Here is a 21,896-nt window from a genome sequence, read left to right as displayed (position 1 = left end):
CAGCCAGGGACGGGAGGAAGCAGCACAGCCCGGAACTCCTCGAGCCCCTCCATCGGTGTGTTTCAGGTCATGCTCCTGACCCAGTTCCAAATGCGGGCGGGCTTTATTTGCAGAGCACAGAGAGCTGTGCTGCCAGCCACGCACCTGTCACCCCTCTCCCTTTCGGCAACCTGACCCAAGGCCACCACTCCACAACCTGCTCACATCCTGTCCCAGCCCCGGGGCCACTGAGGCACGCAGGGCAGGAACGCTGAGCTGCACTGAGACTCGCTGCTGACGTCGGGATGCAGGGAAAATAAACCCCACAGCCCTTCCAACGCTGGCACCAAAGACAACACCCCAGCCATCTCACATTTCCCCCTTCCTGGTCGTGCAGGGACATGATAACTGATCAGGCCCCCCACTGCAGAAATCCAAGTCCTTATCCCCACTCCCTGCCCAGAAAATAACAGCACCGGGGGTGACTCATTATCCCTCAACAAAAGGGAAAAAAACAGGACCAGAACACACATACTAGTTATGGATACAGCATAAATAAGGGATGACAAGCTTAGCACACGGGACACCCATTGCATGGATGTGTGTGCAACCATCAGCACCACAAGGCACAGGCAGTTTGCATCTGATTCAGGCAGGGACAGTGCACATCACCCCACACTGCTGCTGAAATCTGGAATTGTACTGCTCCTTGTAGCAAGAACCAAGGACACGAGGCTGGTACTCTGGAGATGGCAGCAGCATTGTTTTAGCACACCGTGCCAGTAGGAGATTAACAAGAAGCTTTTATTGGTGTGACTGTCTCAAAATACCTTTAGAGCAGCCAAATAACTTCTACCCTTTGCTAAATACTCACAGCTCTTCTAGAGGAAGAGCCCTTTGAGTGCAATTTAGCATTGAGTACAGCCTCACGTGTAACAGCGCCATAAACACCACGGGGTCTGCAATAAGTGGCAATTGGGAAGAAGTGGAATCTCAGCAGGACACCAACCTGGCTCATGAGCAGACAGCTGTACTTCAGTCCATAGAAGGCCACTGTACTGTAAGGATCTGCTCCCAAGGGGAGCTTTATAAATATTTTCCAGGATAAACATTTGTAAATAGTGTCTTTCAACACTTGTCTTGAGAACATATTCTTTATCTCCTGTTTTCAAAAGGGAATCATCTTCAAAGGCAGTGAGGCAAAGCCATTCATGCAAACAGCATAGCTACAAGCAATGCAGTTTGGCACTCATCTCCAGAGCTGCTGAGGTGGGTGTTTGCACTGGATGTGTGTCCACCAGGCACAGCTAAAGCCTCCCCTGCAATGCCTCCCAGCCCCGTTCCCAGGCACAGGGTACAGCACCCTGACAGCCTTCAGAAATTGGATCTGCCTGGGGAAACGTGATCACCTCCATCCCTCTGCTGCCAAGGGACATGGGTCACATTCTGCCAAGATCACAGCAAAGCACACTGGCATCTGCCTCGGAGCCTCACGGTTCATGAAATCAATATACAGGCCATGGGAGTCATTTTGCCTCCTCTGCTCTTTGAAGGGTTCCCTGCCTTCCTTTTCCTGGCCACAAAACCATGCTCTGGGTGGTCCCTTCCAAGACTGTAAATTGACTTGTTGAAAGCCTTAGCTAAAGAAAGGTCAGATGCCTTCCAAACACAAAGCTGACAGTGCTGTACAACTATCCAGACGTTTTTCCAAGGATATGCACATCCACACAGCTGCTTGCACCATAGCAGGCATTCATATCTCATCCAGGTGTGCTCACATTGCAGAGATCTCCCCCAAATTAGCACCTATAGATATAGCCTGGTGTCATGGCCCAAACCTGCACCTCTGGCTACAGACTGGAGTAAAGCTAGGGTGAGCTGTGGAGCTGCTGCCCTTCCCTAGGGATGGCCAGTTCCCACTGGATTTCACAATATCCTTATTCTGATGGTTGTGGAGGACAAGAGGACAGAGAGCAGTGACAAGACCATAAATTCACCTGACAGCAACCTGCAAGACAGTTTTCAGTCTCTCTCTGTTACCTGCAAACCACACAAGAAACTGCAGTTTTGGACTGCATTAACACACTACAAATCCCACTGCCTCAGACCCTAAAAAAATAAAATCACCTTACAGAATCCCCAAGTGCCCAGCAATTTGAGAAAACCCAACTGTCCTACAGGTGCTCTCAGCCTTGCCTGTTGCTGTTAAGCCACACAGCATCACTACAGGGCAAACAGGCATTTACAGCTTGCTCAGCCCCTCCTGGTTCCCTGCTCCCACTGCCCAGCCCTGAGAAGGAACAGAGATAAGAGGAGTGCTACAGAAAACACAAGGGCTTAAGAAAGCTCTGATTTAGTGGAGATAAGAGGTCTGGGTGAGTAAGAACACACTGAAATAAAGCCCACGAAAGTGGTGCATATAGGATGGCACGTGTCCAGGGTGGGGGGCACAGCACGGGTGTGTGACTTCAGAGGTTAAGAAACAAGTTTTTAAGCAATAACCACTCTCATAGCACCATATCCTGACAAAATACGTCCAACTGGCCTTCAGGGAAGTGTCTCTCTGCAGATGCCTCATGGATGTCAGAGCAGCCCAGAGTGGGCACTTGCATATTTCAGGCAAAAAGCAGCACTAGTATAAAATAAATAATAATTAAAAAAAGAAATGTAGAGCAGCATCCTCCCCCTGACCTAGCTGATGGTGTGTGAGCCCAGCCTCACCAAAAGCTCCCAGCACACTCTTCTAGCAGGTGCACAGACCTGCTACCAAAATTGTAGGAGAGCTTCCTTCAGCAATGAGACACATGAACAACAAGGTGGTGGGGGAAGAAAAAGGATAAACTGGATAGAAAAATCACATTTCCAAACACAGGGCTTGCTGTATCAAGAGGCAACCCCACCTCTGCAGCAAGCTCAGAGCCAGAGGAAGCCTGCTAAAAACAAAACTGCAACAACTGGGCTCTGCAGGGTCCAAAGGAGCTCCGCTCTCCTACCAGAAACTCCAAACCAAGCATTTCAGCTGCCAGCCCCAGGGATAACACAAGCCAGGGCTGTGCTGAGCTATTGCTCCTAACTTTGAGCACACAGTTCCCCAGGCTCCTTAGTAAGACACACTAATTTTTCAGGCTGTTAAGGGGAAAGCAAACAGCTCAGACATTTCTGTTCCTACATTAAGCTCTCAAGCACATTTGCTGCCTATCTTATCAGCTGCTTCAGCAGCCTTACTAAGCTGTTTCAAGACTTTGGCCTTCAGAAACCTGCAGAGGGGGTGGAAAAACCCTCTGTTCATTCTTTCCACAGCATAGCACAATTTCAAGAGGACATTCCTACCATCCAGAACAAACAAATGTTCCCAACTGTATGTTCTATGGGTTGTTTGAATTGTAGCAAGTAAGATCAATACAGGTTCACTGCACAAGGTATTTAAATATTCTTAGAGGAGTTCCTGGGCCAGTTTAGAATTAAAAGGGAGAAGCCAGACAAAAGAGTACTTGTCTGTGCTTTAGACAGCTTGCAGGCTGGTTTTCACACCCCAAGTTTTACAAGCACAGCTCCATCAGTCAGGACCACAAGCTTGTTGGGATGGGCTCTCCACAGCATGCTAGGAGCTGTACAAATCTGGGACCTGCTCCATCCAGACATCCTAGGCTCTGCAGTACTAAAAATAAAAGTTAAAAAAATACTATGAAAGAGCTATAGTAAGACCCTTTTCAGTACTGCCAAAGCCTTGCTGATTTGCTAAGTCTGTTCAGGAAGCCTTTGGCTAAATCGCAGGCAGAAAAAAGAAACACTTAATACAGTTCCATAGGATACAAATAGGATTTTGTGCTTTGCATGAGACTTGGAACAGCATCTGCTTCTTGTGTGGCCAACAGTGAGGTCCTGGGCAGGGACCTTAGGATCTCACCAAAACACAGTATGTACACAGATAAATGCCACCTGATCTGCTACGACAAACAGGAGCCAAATCTTGTGTCCCACAGGGCACGGGGCAGAGCAAGGTGCTAGAGCACAACCCCAGGTGCCAGTCCACCACAGTGAGGAAGAGATGTCTCACTCTCTCTATACAACACCCCAGGACCCTGGACATCATTGCTTTGGCCACAGCAAGGAGTTAAGTCCCAGACACTTCAATTCACTACTTTTCTTCCCATTGTCAACATAGCTCTGAATTTGTGACAAAAATTACTTAGCCCTTCATGGAGCACTCGAGAATCACTAAGCAGAGCCTCCAGACACAGCACACAGAATGGTGCATGGTCAACCAACATCTTCACCACAAACTCAATTCTATTAAAAACCCCAGGCCTGTTGCATCTCAGCTCTTAATTCAACTAAAAAAAAAAAAAAAAAAAAAAAAAAATCCCCCAAGACTGATTTTCACCTTGACAAGGCACAACTTGTATGTCTGTGACACAGCAATTTCCCATCAAAGGGAAGATTTCAGACCCAGCCTGTCTGTAACCTACCCAAGTCTTCTTTTTCCTTGCATTTATGGGATTAAAAAAAAAAATAATAAAAAAAAAATCCCAAAACCACATGTCATACACTTCACTTCCAGAGCTGCAGGAAATCCACTCTAAGTCACATGCCAACTTCAGCTCCAAAGGGTTTCCTTGGGCTGTTCTCTCAGCAACAAGGAGAACAAAGCAGCCTTGGCAGCAGGCCACGCTACAAGAAAGTATTTCCCCCAATTCCCTGGGATGATGTGGATATCCTGTCACAAACCTGCGCACATGGGAAGGGTGAGGAGGGGAAGGAAACTGAAGAGGACGAATTAGCTCAAAACTGGCACAACGTGAGAGAGCTCAGCTTGCTACCAAAGCCCCTGAAAGGCTTTTCATTTTAAATGGCCAAGTGCCAGCGATGAGTGAGTCACACAAGCCTCAGGAACCCCAAGCTCTCCAGCACCCAAAAGGAGGATACTTAAATCCGCTCTCCGTTGGATTTGGAAGGGCATATGGATAAGGGCATCTGGATTCCCAAACTCTGACATCTTATTTCTGTCTGGTTCTTAACCCAGTTCTTGCAGGTGTCAAATGCCTTCCTTGTATTTTGTCATCATTTCCAGGGCCAAGTGGTTTTGGAAAGCCCCTCTCCGGATCACTGTCAGGCTCCAGATCCCACATGCACCAAGATGACACAGCTCTAACAGGAAAAGACTCCCTTGCATGTTGTATTAGCACCAAACACAACTGCACCCAGTTTCCAGACAGCATTGCCTTTCTGTAATTCCTCTGCACAGTTCCTGCAACCCTTGACACTGCTGGGTTTAAAGCCTGGTCGTTGGCAGATTTCAACAAAGCCAAACCCGACACACGCAAGCAGGTTTATTCTTCTAAAAATCTGCATCCCAGCCGGCCACCACATTAGCATTTGTCAGCAGGTTTCCCCACCATGACACTGCCATTCACAGCCAGGAGAGCTGACCCAACAGTAGCACATGCCAGGGTCACAGCAGGATTAACATTCCCTACAGCACTGCTAACACCAGCACAGATCTGCAGCTACAGTGTTTGTGTGGAGCTCTTGCTGCTGTTCAGACCTACAAGGCTCACAAGAACACAGGGTTTGTCCCCACAGTACCCCCAAGACCCCGTTGTATTTCCAGCCCCATTTACAGAAACTTGAGGCAAGCCTGCTCCAAGGCAGAAAACAACAACTGGTAGGGAAAGAAATAACCAAACCCCTTCCTGGAGTCCAGCCAAAATCTTTGTGCCCACTACATTTGGGTAGATGCAGACTTTGCAAAAGCCTGGAATAGGATTAAGGAACAGCTTTAGCAAACAGCCAGGACAACAACAGTGAAGTCATGATGAAGCCAGCGATAGAGATTTCTGTTTGCAGTCATGAGTCTGTGTTTACAGTTTGCAGCTATGTGCAAATACCAGAAAGCCATTCTTTTCCTCTTCCCATTGGGGCTTGGCATTATGCACATTTAACTAGATCCAAGAGATGCCTACAGCAGCATGCCAGCTGGATTTTGGGCACAGGGCATGCTCCAACCCACAGTGATGGGAACTTGCAGGAACCCATAAATAGAGCTCAGATGAGTGTGTGTGAGAGGGAGAGCTCTGGATCAAAGCAGTCAGAGAAAGAAATGGGAAAGAGAAACTAAAAAATAAATTGTGGCAATTCTCAGTTCGGCTGTTTGTTTGTCCCTGCCTGGGTTACACAAACAACTACTGGCAAGATTCGGGATGCCAAGCAGAAGACACAAAGTGATTCTCAGGCAGGGCACACCAACTAGAGCAAGTTACAAACACCAGCTCTGCCAGGAAATCTGCTCCATCTAAGACACAGTTTAGAGCACACAGCTTCATGGAAAAAGCCATCAGTGATACACAGATTAGGGCACTTCTGAGGAGAAACTGTTCTAACTTCCAGATTAGCATGTACACCATGCAACAGAGGAGCTCAGCTGGTTTAACCCTGCTGGCTGAGCCCCAGCTTCTCCAGGTAGATGTGGCTGGGAACAAGAAGCCTAGTGCTTTCTGCCACATCATCTCCCAGGAATGTTTTGCTGTTTGACAGAGGGAAGGACAAGAATGTCAAACTACCATCCTAACACTGCTCTCCAGGAGCTCTGACTGACAAGACTTGGTGCAGCAGCAATTGCCAGCCCCTTTACCTGCTCATCCTCTCCCTGCCTGTCTGGCTGCCTTGCCAAAGCCCTGGGGCCAGGCTAGGGTGCCTGGAGGAAACAGGACCTGTGGTTTCCTACACTGCACAAACAGAAGCTGGCACCATCCAGACCCACCTTCCATTAGCAGTGACCTCATGTTAACAAAGGTGGTTTTATAGTTATGCTTGGCAAGTCCTCCTGTGGAGAGCAAAATGTCACTCCTCTCATTCTTGTCAGAGTCTCTGGTGACCAAAGAAGTCCCAGGCCACAGCTCAGTCCTTGCCTTGTGCAGACTCATCCATGTGTCACTCCCAAGGCTTTGTCCTCTTCCTCCCTGGATCTCCCAGTATCACTCACCCCTGTTCCCATCACTCCTCCCTAGCTCCAGGATGCCTCCAAAAGCAAAACCTCAGTTACCAGGTCTGTGTGAACAAACCACATTTCCCTAATCAACTGCCACTGATCTGGACTCTGGTCATAAACCATTTAGGAAGACTCTTCCACCCCAGCACACCAGGCACATGCCTTCCCCTTGTGTCTTCCTACTGATCTCTGCTTTTATTTCTATCAAATGGGAAGCAGTGTATTATTTATTGCACTGCTTGGCATTACACATAGGAGGGGAGGTCTGGAATTCGAAGAGCACTGAATCCAGAAAACAGGAAACGACTGAGGATCAAGGCTGGGCACAGCCTGAAGGCCCATGTTTATGACTATAATAAAAGGATAAGGCAAAGATGAATGCAGGGCTGAGCCAGGCTTGGTAAAGCATCAAAAGAAAGGTGCAGGAGGCTAGAACAGGCTTGAAAGAGCAGAGAAGCTGACTAGGCAGATGATCAAAAGTGTATTTAGCATCCTCCCTGCCAGCCCTGTGGATCTGAGCCAGGACATAGCTGTGCTGGAGCTGCAGAGGGCAAGGATAGCTCCGGGAACTGTGCCCTAGGAAGGAGGAAGAGCTCACTTGAGGGGCTTCTCATCCTGACCAGAAAGAGTGTCAAGAACTACACTGATTGTGCAATGCCACAGGATGAGCCTGTCTTTCAGTCCCACACAAAGAACAGGACTGGCAGTGATTCCAGACTTGGCTTGAGCAGCTTCAGCACTCGGGGCTGTGTGTAAGACATGAGTTCATGGACCCACAGGACTGAGGGATGCTCTCACTTGCTGAAAAAGTGACATAAGAGAAGGGCTGCACAGCACTTGACTCAAGAAACCATTCTCTTCTGCAACAGATTTTGCTGTCACTGATCCGGTGCTACACAGGCTCCTGCACACGTGCCATGCACAGAAAACGATGGAGATAAAATGCAGTGTTCCCATTCTGCAGGTGGGACACACCAAAGCACAGAAAATATTAAACACTCAGTGGGATGCCAGCACGGTCTGTATCAGAGCTATGAACCTCTTTGCTTCCACTGGGTATCGTGACCTGCCCAAAAAGCTCCCTGTAACATCTCTCTGAGGGAGGAGAACACAACACACACAGGGGCTGACCCAGGCAGTCCCAGCTCTGCTCTAACTCACTGGTACAGCCACGCACAGCCCGGGCAGAGCTGACCCCAGAGCACGTGTACCCACACACACCCCAGCCAGGGCACGCTCTGGTTCTCCAGCCCAGCCAAGCAGACACTTTCCAGGAGAACAGCAAGAAATTACCAGGCTTGCCTTCCAGCTATTCATTACAAACTAAAGCCTCCCCTACTCCAGCCTGACCTCTCCCCAGCCCACGCTCACCCCGAGGCTCTCCCCCTAATCTTTGAAGAATCCCAGGGAGTTGAGAAGGAAGGGACAGCCTGGAGGAAATAAGAAGCTCCACAGCAGGAGACCTCACTCTTAGCCTCTTTGTTTCTCATCACACCAACGTTAAAAATAAGCAGCAACACCTAGGGAGAAACCAGAGTGGAAATCTTGCATGCATTTCTCAGAACCAGCAATTATCCTTTCATCAGTCATTACCTGGAGCTGCTCTTAGGGGGGAGGCTGAGGCTTATTTTAACACCTGGTTCAGGTCTAGGCAGAGCAAGCACAGCCTCTGGGAAGATTTGGTTGTCGAAGCACACAGGTCATTTGTAGGAGATGCAAAGGCCAGGAAGAAACAACCTCCTCGAGGCCACAGAAGGTGCCACAGTGCTGAGTGACCTGCCTGGAGCCTCCTGCTCCCCTGCTCTGTCCTGTGCTCACAGCCTGGAGACGTGAGGCAAGGCAGGTCTTTTGGCAATCTGATGTTAAAAGTGAAATCCTTTCTGCTCACTGCTGCCCTGGAAGACTGATTTTAAGCAGTACTGGTTCATGACTTGAATAAACATAAAATACAATTAAAATTCATGTGTCACCCATGATTTACCTACACCAGTATTCTGCACATCTTTTCCCTTAACAGCAAAAAAGAGGAAAAAAGTTTCAGCCTTGGCTGCTCTGGATCCTGGAGCTTGGCATCCAGTTTGGCAAGGCCGTTTGAAAAGGAGAGGATGGGTCTGCTCTTGCTGCCAGAGGAGACAGATCCCCACTTGATTAACAACCAGACACTCCCTTCCCGCTCACCTGAGCAGCTCCCACACAGCCCTTGGAGCCAGGAATCTGGTGGGAGTTGGCAGATGGCCCTTCTCGACCTTTCTGTGCTAAGTGAAAGCAAAAATCTCACTTTATCAGCACGAAAAAAAAAATAAAATAAATAAATTAAATAGCTGCTGGTCCAGGTCAGGGGAACTGCAGCTTTGAAGAAAACAGAAGAGACTTCACAGCTAAGTTAATTTAAACAATAAAGTATGAAATAAATTGAGAGAGAAGATCCATCCACTTGGGCTTGGTGCCAGCTCCCAGTGCTGCATGCTCTCCCAGTGACACCTTTTCTGCCTTTCTCAGAAGAAGCACTACAAATATACACCCTGCTTCCATTCCACATCCATGGCAAAGAAGCCATAGACCACCTCAAACCAGGGAAGTACAGTTCTGAAACCTATAAACAAAGATCCTGATCTACTTTTGAAGGATTTTATGGCAATTGGAAAGGACTCTACACAGGAGAAGAGACCACAGGCTCAGTTGTTGAAAATAAAAAACATTTCTGCTCAGCCTACTTAATGTGCTTTATTTTTAATGCTGCTTTTGCTCCAATAGCCAGAGAACAATTTGGAGAAAGAACGTCTTTGTTAAAGATTTTACGCCCCAGCCCTTTATTTAAGGTGCAAAAGCTCACAATAAATGTCACTAAGCTCTCCTACCCCTTTCCCACAGTGGTGCCCCAGCACAGTGAAGACCAAGTAGGAGTAATTACCAAATAGTTACTCCTCACCAGTAAGAGAAGAAAAATAAAAACAACATGCAAAAAAAACAAGAAAAAACCTTAAATCCTTACCCATTCTTGCAATGCTCCACGAGAAACACATCAGGCAGGTAAGGCAGCCTGTGGCCCCAAGAGAAATGGACACTGTGCATTTTCCAGGGATATGTGCTGGGGAAAATGCTGCAGGAGACCTCTCCAGTGAGAGGAAAGAAAAGAAGAGACTCGGGTTCAACTTCCCCCATGTACAGCAAGAAGGAACAAGAGTGCCCTCGAGGGAAATGTAAGCAGCAGCTTTGTCACCTGGAGGCTGTGAGGGCTCCCACAGAAAAGGAAACGAAGTTGCAAAAGGAACAAGGTGAAAAAAGGGAGAAATTTAAATGGTTTTCAGCTGAAAATGCTTGGATGACCATCACCCCTATCCCACACCAAGCCTAGGGAAAACAGGTTCTAGGACACAATCCTTATTCATGAAGAACCCTGAGCGCTCTCTTGGGATTTCATGAGTTAACTCCCTCAAGAGAGATTTTTCAACTAATTAAGCCAGGGAATAAACAGAAGATTCACCTTCACATTGAAGGCTTTTGCTGGGAACAGGGAGGTGAGCCTCAGCCCATCAATCTGCAGGAATTTCCTTCCAGCTGCCTTTCAAAAAGGGCTCCTGAAGACCTCCACCAGCAGCTCCCATTACTATTTCAACGAAATGAAAATAAATGGGAGGTGAGAAACTGAGGTGGAACAAAATTTCAGTGTTGTTACACACGAGGTTCTATGCTCTGGATGAGTGGTGTTCCTTTAATATTAGACCAGGACTAACCCAGTCCAGATCCACCAAAGATGAGTAAGAATTTAATACTCATTAGTATTAATTATATTAATACTCATTAACAAGAATACAGTTCACACAACAAGGATTGAGCTGTTCAAGCAAGTCAGGCATTTAGTTACACCTGCACTTTTGCAGGCATCCTGCACATCAAACTATTGTGCCTCACTGGTCTTTGAGGGGCCACATTTGCAGTGCAAAAGAGAAAGGAAGTAGGTTTATGTCCTGAAAATCCACCATAGAAAAAAAACACCCAGCTCCTTTTGAGCCAAGTTTCACACTGAAGGACCAGCAGTCTGTTGGCCAAGGGCTGAAGCACCTCATGTGTTCTGTGTATTAACACCTTTATTTTGGAGCTGGAAGAGCCTGGCAAGCACAAATTAATCATTTCAGAGGCCAGAAAAAGTGGCAGCTTTGGGAGATCCCACTGTAATTAGTAGACAACTCAAAGAGGTGCTTCTCAAAGCATGCAGAAAGTTATCCATCTACTCCCTTGGTGAGGCACATCCCACTACAAAACACACCTTTGCACTGGCCCCAGAGCATGGCTCACAATTCCTTTCAATCTCTGTGAATTACCAATGAATGCAACTTCTCTTCCTCCTTCTAACCCCAAAGGGAGCTGTATTTTAAGGAGTTCTGGAGGTCTCCAAAGGAGGAGACTTCACCTCTCTCCCCAGCAGAAGTGAAAGGATGTTGGTGGTTTGGTCAGGCACTGCCCAACTAAATACCCTTGGGGGATCAATCAGAACTCTCTGCAAAGCTTCAGTCTGAAATCCTGCTGTTCTCTCATGTCACCAGGGCCAGCAGACAGCACAGGGGGAGATGGGGGCTGCTACCCAGCCACCTTCTCACTGCAGGAATTAACCTCAAGCAAGCACTGGCATGAAGCTCCTGCTCTTGCACGACTGCAAGCATTCCTCCCCCAGAGTTTATCATAAAGCACCAACTATCCATAAACATCTCAAGGAAGGGCTGGCCTGGGTTCACCTTCATGCAAGGAAGATGTCAGGCTCTGGCAGGGAGCCAGCCATTCATGTTTCTTTAAGCCTTGTCAGCTCTGACTCAAGCAACCTTTTTTTGGGGGGAAAAAAAAACAAAATCTTCCATCACACCCCTTCCTCCTCCTCCACCCACTATGGCACTTAATCACAGCAGGATCACAGGGGACAATTCTCATGGTGGCTGTGAGTCATGGTGTCCTGCCCCTGTGCTCTCTGCACAGCCCCTCTGCAGCACAGGCATGTTCCCATTTCCAGCTGGCCTGGAGGCTCCAGGCAGGAGAGGAAAGAGCCTGGAGCTGAGCAGCAGCAGAGCAGGTCTAAGAGCCTCCACCACAACACAGATCTTTGCCCTCCAAGCCATGTAGGAGAGGAACTTTTTGGGCTTTTGACAAGTCCAGATTGTCCAGCAGTGTCCTCCCAGCACACAGCACCCTCAGATCCTCTACTCTCCAAAACCTGAGCCATGCTTCATATGGTGCAATGATGTATTTTATACCAAATTCATGCAGTGGCCCAGCCATTCATACCAAATATACTAAGCACAAGGCTCTGATTAAAAGTAATTTTTAAAAAATACCCCCTCCATACTCCTCAGCATCTCCTAAAATCCCTTTAGCTTTTCTCCCTGGAGCTGTTTGTCATATTTCTGGTGCTCAGACCTGGGTCTGACATGGAAACCTTCAAGTTTTCCTCCTCTTGCAGCCTTCTTCCCCCCAGTTCTGAAAAGCAAAAATCACTGCTCCCCAAGGAGGCAGGAACAGACAAGGTACCAGCAGGAGCAATTCCCACCCAAGCCCCCAGCAGGTAATGGGACACAGCCCCTTCCCAAGCCAGGGTGGGAGCCCTGACCAGCCTTGCTGATGAAGCCATTAAGATTAGGCTGCTGCTGGCACTGTGAGGTGAATGTTTAATACCCTCACACCAGCTGGGTGGCCAGCCCAAGCCATCCTGGAACTTATTTGATGGCTATGCATATTCCTCCTTCTCTCCTTCCCACTGGATTTTAACACCCCTGTGAGGAGAGCAACCTCCCAGCCAGCAAAAAACCAAAGACCAACAGGCTGCTTAATTAACTGATCCTCTCTCAGTTGCCACAGCCTCACCAAACGCTGGAGAAACCCAATTCCAGCTGGTAATTAAGCACTTGTGGCTGGAGAAGGACAGAGCCAACAGGGAAGTACAGCAGCAGAGGAAGGGGCTGACACCACCCCTGTGTGCCCCCAGTGCCATCAGCACTCCAGACACTCATGGGCACCCAGAGGGACAAAAGCTTGCAGTGGCTGAGAGTCCCTTAAATTAAACCTTAATTGGTGCAAGAGCTCTCTAGACTGATACACAGAGAAAGGAGAGGCCTTTTTTGCCAGCCAAAAAAAAAAGCCCTGCTGTCAGACATGCCTATGTGAGGGTGTTGCTACCTGTGCTGTTTTCACTGGTATCCAAGGAATTTGGGAAGCCTGGCTGCCAGGTACACTGCCTGATCCTGCACTTGCCCTGCTGACCACAGTGGGTACAAAGATTTTTTCACTCTTCTAGCCTTTCAACCAGAGTTAACTTTAAATGTTAGAGAATCACTAATTTCCTCCTTTTGATCCGTTTCTATTGCCTGACCTACCAAAACAAAGGAGTTAAAAGCAAAGAACTGACTCGCACCAGGAGCATAAACACATTATTATAGCAATTACATGCAATAAGGCCACGTATGAAGGGGAAGCCACTAAAACCAGCTGAAGCTTTAGGCTTATGCTGCTCTTGGGACCAGCTGGGTTTATGATGTATTGCAAAGGTGACAGGGAAGCAGAGGGTCTGTGAGCCAAGAAAAAAAATCCACATCAGATGAAGCATCTGCCACCAGCACCACACATGCAAATTCTGGTACCAATCCTGCAGAAGTGATGGCGCCATCCCACCTCCCTGGGTACCCAGGGCAAATAGACCCAGAAGAGAGAAGGTCATGTAGATCAGCTCAGTTTTAACAGCACTGAAGTCCTCCCAGATTACTCCAGGACCTGGCTCCCAGCACAGCAGCTCTGAAAGCTGCAAGTCCCTTGGTGAGCCAAACTCAGCAGCTTGCAGGCACACAGTACATCTGGGTTAGCTCTGGCCTAAAGCCAGAAGGTTGCCACAGAGAATGACAAAGAAGAGAATCTCCTGAGGAAAGCTGATCTTTGAAAAATCCCCTTCCAGAGAATCTGTGAGCGACAGAAAAGCCACATTGCAGGCTGGCCCTTGGTCACAGAGGGAGCGAGTGCAAAGCAATCCACCCACCGGCACATCCCTGCCAGCTGGGATGCTTCTGAGAGACACAGCAGATGCCACCTACACTGGTGAGGGCTCAGCTCCCCGTGTGCAGCCCTGGGAGGATTTGCCCACACAGCTCTCGTGCCCTGGGCAGTAGCAGATATTTCACTGCTGCTGGTACAGCACAGCTTTAGACAGCCGGCACTCACGGAGTGAATAAATTTATGAAAGGTGTTTGGCAGACTCCAAAAGAGTGCTACAGCAAGGCAGGGAACAGATCAGAGGGGGACTGGGGACTAAAGTGTGTGTTTGAGGCATCTAACTCAAGGGTACCATCATCAGTACAGCCTGGCTATCGATGGATGTGAATTTGGAGTCAGGCACCTTGCAGACTGCAGTGACAAATAAGCCTTTAGCAGAGAGAATGAAGATCCACCTGTGAACTCACTGTGAAGTTTTAGTATCCAAAAAATCCCAAAATCCCTGCAAAACAAAGTGAACTCCCACAGCTGTGACTCAGCCCCCAAAAGGCTGCTGAGCAATCACAACAAACAGGTTTCCTGGGGGAGAAGTGAGCTGTTCACAGCTCCAAAACTGCCCCATCCCACAGACTTCCCAGCCAAGGAGGTCCCAAACTTGGCCTCTGGGGCTGCAGGACTCACAGCAGAGCTTAGGGAAGCATCTCTTGGGAGGTGAGAGCCCATCCCTACCTGCTCAAGGGGGCACTTCAGTAGACACCTGCTGAAGACTAACAGAGCAAATGTCCCAAACCCTGACAAGGTTGGCATTTGGGACAATGACAAGGGCTAAGGCTGCCAGGGAGCAGAGGCCTCACACATCCCCTGTCCCAAGGATTGAGGAGCTCCCCCATGCAGCAGCTGGAGCAGCAGTTCACACCACAGAGCAGACCCACAGCTCTTCAGGCTGTGCCTTCCTGCCTGCACTGCTCCAGCCAGGACACCTTTGCTGCTGCTCCCCTCTAAGCTGAGGGATGTCTGAGAGAGCACTCCATTTCCAGAAGGACATTCTGCAGAGGAACAGGAGCAGCAGAGGAGGTGGCAGAGAAGGTCTGGCAGCTCTGCTATTACAATGGCAATTCCCTCTGACTTGCCACCATTAGAGACCAAACATCCATTGTCACCCTTTGTCTTTTATAAGAAGACCTTCAGCACAGACTTGCTGTTCTTCAAAGAGTTTTAAACACACCAGTTCAAAGTTTTAGAGCCCAACCTTGAGTATCTCTGGGCTGTTATTTTCCCATTTTGGGGTGAGGCCTTGCTAAGCATCCCCCTTTGAGAGGCATATACCCTCTATGGGGAATGGCACCTACATTATGGGATGGCTTCCCACAAGTGACTCAACTTTTAAAGAAGATCTAAATAGCAACAACAAAGAGCACAGTGCAGTGAATATTACAAACAGCTGAGAGGTTTTCCCTTCCCCATTTTAACCAAAGTATCCTGCCCTGTCATTAAGTGACGGATTTTGTTGCAGCAAGGTCCATGAAAGGATTTTAGAAGCTGAAAAGCAGTTTCTCACCAGCACAGTGTACAACATAATGAAGAAAGGATCTGTGTTACCTGTCCAAGGTCCAGGGTGACGTTGACCTGGTTGAACTCCAGCCCCCGGGAAAGGGGGGGGCTCTGCCACCAGCGCTCTGTCCCATCAATGGCATTTGTGATGGGGTGAGCCTTGTTGCTGTTTGCAGAGGAGCAGATGTCGCAGTACTGGCCCTGGCAGAAAAAAAAAAAAAACAAAAACAACATTTAACTCTGGCCAGGAAAACGTGGTGCAAAGCAGTCAGGTATCACAGCAATTCAGGAAATACAGGGTGTAAGCCTGCTAATGCAAATCGAAATACAGAAAGTTTTGTTTGCACCAATTTAAAGTGGGTATGCAAAAAGGTACACAAAAAAAGCTCAAAATCCCCAGAACCACCCAGTGTAGAATTTGGGTTGCTCAGAAGAGCAGCATCCCTTCTGAATTTCAGATGTGCAGTGAACATTGACAAAGGATCCCAGACTCAAAGGACTGGTTACCAGAAGCAGAGGAAGGAGTATCTGAGGCAGAAGCTGCACTGCAGTGGAGATCAGTGGCTCAAACTCCATGGTCAGCAGCTCCTGTGCTGAGGCTGCCACTCACACCCACCCCTGCAGGGCCCAGAGACCCTGAGCTGAACCATTCAGCCATTTCCATGGACTCAGACTGGCAGCTCCTCTGCCCAGCTCCCTGCAATCTGCTTCTTGTCCACCTATTCATTTCACAATATAGTCCTTTCAGCTACATTTTCAAGCTTAGTCTTGCAGCCAAGTTCCTTTTGCTGATGATGCTGCAACACAAGGCCAGAAAGGGACAGCCCCAGCTGTCAGCTGGCCAAGGACTGCCATCACTACTTTGCCTTGCTTTTGTGGCCGGGGTGGTTTTGTCAGCTCCATGGACACGCTGCCAGAGAAAACAACCCCACAACCTTAACAGCACCTCCTGAGCAGGATCAGACAAAGACCTGAGCTGTTAGGGGCAATTCTTTCTCTCTCATTAATGGACAAATGGATCTGACCCACGCTCAAGGAAACCTGCAAAGCACTCTGAAAACTGGAAAATTGTTATGTGGAGCTACTATTGTGTCACTTCAACTGCTGCTACAAACAGCCTGGAAGGGAGCTGTGTTACAGGCAGTTTTCCTTTTAAAGGCGCAGTTATCCCCAAGCAGGAATGCTGCCCTTGCCTGCCCCAGCTGCAGCCAGCATTAATATTACACCAGGTACAAGATCTCAAGTCCCCTTCCTGCCCCTACAAGGGCTGAGGCAAGACAGAGCCACCACAGAACATGTGATTTTCCAGATGCTCCAAACTCTGGAGCAATCTCAGTGCAAAGGAAACAGATCTCACAGCATTATTTCCCCACTACCACATGCTTTGTTGCTTGCAGACAATTATGCAACACCTATTATCCTGAACAAGAACACTTTTAAATTAATTCCTCTCGAGATGTGAAAATAGAGATGGGCAAGCACAAGGCCAAAGAAAAGGTGAGCTGAAACCATCCAGGTAACCCTGACATTCATGCAGGGAGCACTCAGTGTACAGAGAGGTCACAAGGCCGGTTTGGACACGCTTTGAGCCAGGAGGGAGAGCAGACCAGATAAAACTGACCCAACTCTTCAGCTCAAATCCTTAATGGGAACCGGTGCAACAGGTTGTGTGGAAATTTCTGCTCCACAACACTGAGGTGGGGAGGGAAGTCAGGCATGGTTACAAAACAAGGATAAATAACAAAAAAAAATAAAGTGCGTTCATACTTTAAATTCTTGCCACAGATGTAAAAAACATTTTGAACCCGAAGTTCACATTGATGGGAGACAGTCAACTCAAGCTGAGTAAAAGAGGAGTAAAAACGAGGATCAGCTGCTGCACATTTATAATGCTGCTGTTGTCCCTCCCTGGGCAGCCTGCTGGGCTGGGAACACGTCAACAGCTGAACCAGGTTTGCTGTTCAAAATGTGATTAGCCTCTCTGATGCACCAGTTGCTCATTAGTTGTTTCATTAGAGGCAGACCTAAACCTGACCAGAATCATTTCCAGCTATTTGTATTTCAGAGCAATTCAGGCTCCTGCACATTGTGTCAGGCTCTCTACAGGGAGGTTCTGACATCAGCAAGAGGATTTTAATTAAAAAGCAATTGTGAGCTGCAGGCTTAGCAGAGACTGCAGGTTTTCAGAGCAGTAGAGGCGTGGACACTACAAAGGTATGGTCAAAGAAAGAACTTCAGCAATGCAAGGAGTTGCAGAACATAAAACTGCCACTATCAGAGCAAGCTGCAAAGAGGGAGAGATAAGAAGATTTGAATGAGAGGCAGCTTCCAGAGACCTGCAAGGCCTGATCCTGCCCAGGGCAGTGGGAACTTTGAAGTTTCCCCTTGAGCATTAAGACAAGCTGGGCACCCTGCTGGCACCTCTCTCAGGGGACACAGGTGGCTTTGTCCATCTGGCCCTGCCATGACCCAACACCAGCTCCCCTCACCTGATTTCTCAGAAAGCCACAGGGAGCATGGGGCTGCTGGGGATCAGGTAAAAAGGGCAGGAAATGGGGTGTAAAAAGTACTGCTTCAGACAAAGTGCCTGCTTGGCAAGCAGCTCCCAGGGCTGTCCCTGCAGATCAGCTGCTCACACAGAGTTAAGCAGGTGCTGTCTCACCATGTGTCTTCTGTGGGCAACAACAACTTGTTCCAAAACTGTGTTTTCAGCTAAAGTTAAACCACTGAAATCCAACACTATCTTAGATGTAAACACAGAAGAGACAGGTACAGAGACATACAGCACCAATTGTCACCTGGAGCACTGAGAGCCCTGGGCTGAGCCAGATTCCTCCTGCCACACACCAGAGACATGACATGGGATAAAGAGGCACCAGGACAAATGGTCACCAACACTGCAGCACATCAAAAGAGAATGCCACTTAATTCTGAGACATTCAGGGATTAAACAGCTTCAGATTTCATCCGTTATCAACATCTAGAAAAGGGAGAGGGCCAGAGCTCTTGTCAGTGCCACTGCTCAGGCTGGGATGGCTCAGGGCTGCAATTCAGTGTGCAATGTAGTGCTCTGAACACAGAGTGAACACAGGCTTCAGAGGAAGGCACAAACAGCACTGCCTTGAAATCAGTCAAATTTGTTGTATATTCTTAAGTTCTGAGGTCTATAATTGCTTTAATTAATGCCAGTAACCTGCCTCACTGTTAGACTCCTAATCTGAAATAATCATCTACAGCCCTGCCCCACCCCCAGGAGCAGCACACCATCCCTGCTGGTTTTGGAAAAGCCCCCAGGCACAGGGATGGGATGGGGAACATGAGCACATGGCGGTGCCTTTGCAGACTTGTCTGTCTTGGAAGACAGACAGTTATAAGCACCTCCAGTAATGCTTAAATAAAAAAAGAAACCTCTGATCTCTCTTCTGCCTCATCCTCAAGACTTTAAGGCAGGGCTGACCCACACTGAGGAGTGACTTTGACAAGGGAAGCAAACCTCCAAGCCAAGTCCCTTTCAGCACACCTCAGCACTGCTGTGCCTCACATCCCTCCAGACTGAAAAGACCCCCACAGTTGGAAATGCAGTCTTCTGCCAAAAAGCCCTGAATAAAGCAAAGGAAACTCCTTGAAAAGGTTTACAGCCTTCCCACAAGCTGTGCCAAAACTACTGCAAGTGTCTTTAAGGCAGCATTACTTCAGAAAACTTAATGATTATTGACATTTTAAGACCACCATGTTTAAAAGTCAGTGAACTCCCTTTTCTGAAGTCTTCTACAACGTCAAATTAAACCAGCAGAAAACAGAGAACTGACTGAATTAATTTATTAGACAACTGTACTGTATTATCCTAGGTCTTCAACCAAGCAAATGTCCTTGCACCACCACAGCATGCAGATGCTTCTTGGAGGGTCCCAAGTGGCAATTTTCCAGTATTCCTGATGAAACCTTCTTATGCCACAGCTACATCACACGTGAGCAGTAATGAGCAGGTGAATGAAGGAGGGAGGGGACTCTGGGCTGGTGGCACATGCAGGCAGTGAGGACATACATGTGGAGTTCATTATTGTTGTTTCAGTCTGCTCAAATTGAACACTTCCCTCCCACCTCCCTCCTTGCTTTAGTCACCGGGTGGTGCCTAGACCCCCTAAAGGGGATGAATTGGGAACTCTGACCTCTGCTCTGATGCCTCCCGTTTCCTCCCCTCCCTTTTAGGTGCTGCCTGTGGTCCTAGAAAGGAGCCACTACAAAAGGAATTTTCTAAAGCTTTCAGACTGAGGGAAGGCCACTGGCCTGGGAAGTGGTGCTCAGATCAAAGCCCCCCTGTGCCAGAGCTGCACAGGGGACAGGAGGGGGTCGCTGCAGAATTCCACAGCTCAGGAGCTGTGTTTGGCAGCGGGGGGATGCTGGGGCTGCCCCCAGAGCTGGTAGAGCCTGAAGGTTTATTTCAGTCACCAGCATCCTTAGTGCTGCATGTCAGGCTGAGCTAGCAGGGTGGCCAGAGCACAGCTGGACACATGTCCATGCATACCCACATTTGCCAGCTTTTCCAAGCCACCTTATCCTCCCAGTTTTGCTTGGCACATCAGTCACATATTTGTTTGCAAGGGCACAGAGCAGCAGTTATTTCTTCACCTTTCCTTACTCCTTTGCCTCACTGGAGGCACAGTTACTACATCGAGGTCCCTGTAAGCCTCCTGCCACTGGGACTTCGGGCAAAGCTTCAAGTCACACTATTTTACAGTACAGTGAAGGGAAACATCACTTTAAAAGGTGGCAAAACTCAGAGGAGGATACGTCAGGTTTCTGCCATCCAGTGACATCTTCAAGCATTTATACTACACAGACAACACAATTCCATGTCATAACCACACAATAGCTGGAAAATTCCTAGAGCAGCACTAACACAGGAGAATGTGGCCAGAATGAGAAAAATGCTTCAGAGATCATCTTGTAACAAAGCCACCCCCACCAAAAGGCCAAGAAAGGCTCGGTGCCAAGTCTTCCTTTGCTCATCCTTGTTACCCTCAACAGGGACAACACCACTGCAACAGGTGAGTGGCACCACGACCCTCACCAGCAGCACACAGAAAACACTGAGCAGCATCTGATGGCTCCATGGCTGGCTTCAGGAGCACTTCAAATCAGAGCTGCTCTTCCCGGCTTGGGCTGCCCTCGGGGGGGACACTGGGGCTGGAGCTCCTGCAACTAGACCTGGTGTTTTACAAGCCCGTTTACAACTGCTCTTTCCTCCCTGCAAGGGAGCCATAGCTCTTACACTGCACTGCAGCTTTTACCGTCCACATTCCTGGCTGCAAGCTCCCTCTGGGCAGCTCAAAATGGGACCCCTGAGATACGTCACCTGACATTAGCTTGCAAAATCCAACTTTCCCCTCTGCTCATCCCAATGCCCCACCGAACACACGGGGAACGGCGGAGCTAAAACATAGCAAAATAAATATTAATCAGTTCAGGACGCATCAAGGTAATCGTTATCACATCTACCATAACGATTCCCTGACTACCAAAGGCAATTTGGGTGCCGGCTTTCTCAGGATTTTATAAACACAAAGAACCCGTAACTTTAAAAAGAATGCCCCCGAGGACCCAGCGAGCGACTCTCGGCAAGGCTGGGCGAGAGACCGAGCACGTGCGTCCCCCGGCCCCGCTGCTCCGGGGGACGCCCCGGGACCAGACCACCCCTCCGTGAGCCCCCGGCACCGACCCAGCCCGGCTGGACCAGCCGCGCCCGAGGGCAGCCGGGGACGCGTGGGAAACACGGGCGGAGCGGGGCCGCAGGCACCCCGAGAGCCGGGGGGGAACGCACAAAGGGGGGCTCGGACCCCAGCGCACCCCGGCGAGGCTCCGCCAGCCGCTCCTCCCCGCCCCGGCCGTACCTGGATGGTCTGGTTGGGGTCCCCCCCGGCCAGCGGGCCCCCCACCAGTTTGCAGTACAGATCCTCCACGGCTCGCCGGCTGCCGGCCCCCGCCGCCTCCTCGCCGCAGGTGGCGGTGGCGGAGATGCGGGTACCCTCGGCCAGGTTGAAATAGGGCGGGTGGAGGCTGTGCCCGTTCACATCGCTGGGGAAGGAGGCGGGCGGGCGGGCGGCGGCGGGCAGGGACAGGAACAGGGACAGGGACAGGAGCAGGGACAGAGACAGGAGCAGCGGGCACCGCGCACCGCCCCGCTCCGCCGCCTTCGCCATCTTCGCTCGGCGGGGCCGAGCTGCGGCACCGGCTCCGCTCGCCCCGGCTCCGCTCCGCTCTCCTCTGCCCTTCCCTGCCCCTCTCGGCTCTGCCCCTCTCCGCCGCCGCCGCGCTACTTCAGCCCCGGCTGCGGGGAGGGGCCCAGGCCGCCCCGCCGCCCCGATTAACCCTTTGCCACCCCGGGAACCCCCCGGCCCCTCCGCGGCGGGGT

At 49.4% G+C, this 21,896-nt stretch overlaps 1 protein-coding gene across 1 annotated transcript in view; it reads right to left on the bottom strand.

The window, feature by feature from the left end:
• The window catches only part of LAMA5 (laminin subunit alpha 5), an 84,557-nt gene extending 62,873 nt beyond the window's left edge, over nucleotides 1-21,684 (bottom strand). The window contains exons 1-2 of the mRNA XM_062504965.1: nucleotides 21,376-21,684; nucleotides 15,533-15,685 (exon numbers count right to left, since the gene is read on the bottom strand). Coding sequence (XP_062360949.1) covers nucleotides 15,533-15,685; nucleotides 21,376-21,684 — 462 coding nt within the window. The remainder of the gene's footprint in view (nucleotides 1-15,532; nucleotides 15,686-21,375) is intronic.
• Between the last annotated feature and the right edge of the window lie 212 nt (nucleotides 21,685-21,896).

The sequence above is a fragment of the Cinclus cinclus genome, chromosome 18, assembly GCF_963662255.1.
Source record: "Cinclus cinclus chromosome 18, bCinCin1.1, whole genome shotgun sequence".
Classification (NCBI taxonomy): domain Eukaryota; kingdom Metazoa; phylum Chordata; class Aves; order Passeriformes; family Cinclidae; genus Cinclus; species Cinclus cinclus.
This window is presented reverse-complemented; position numbering and strand designations above follow the sequence as displayed.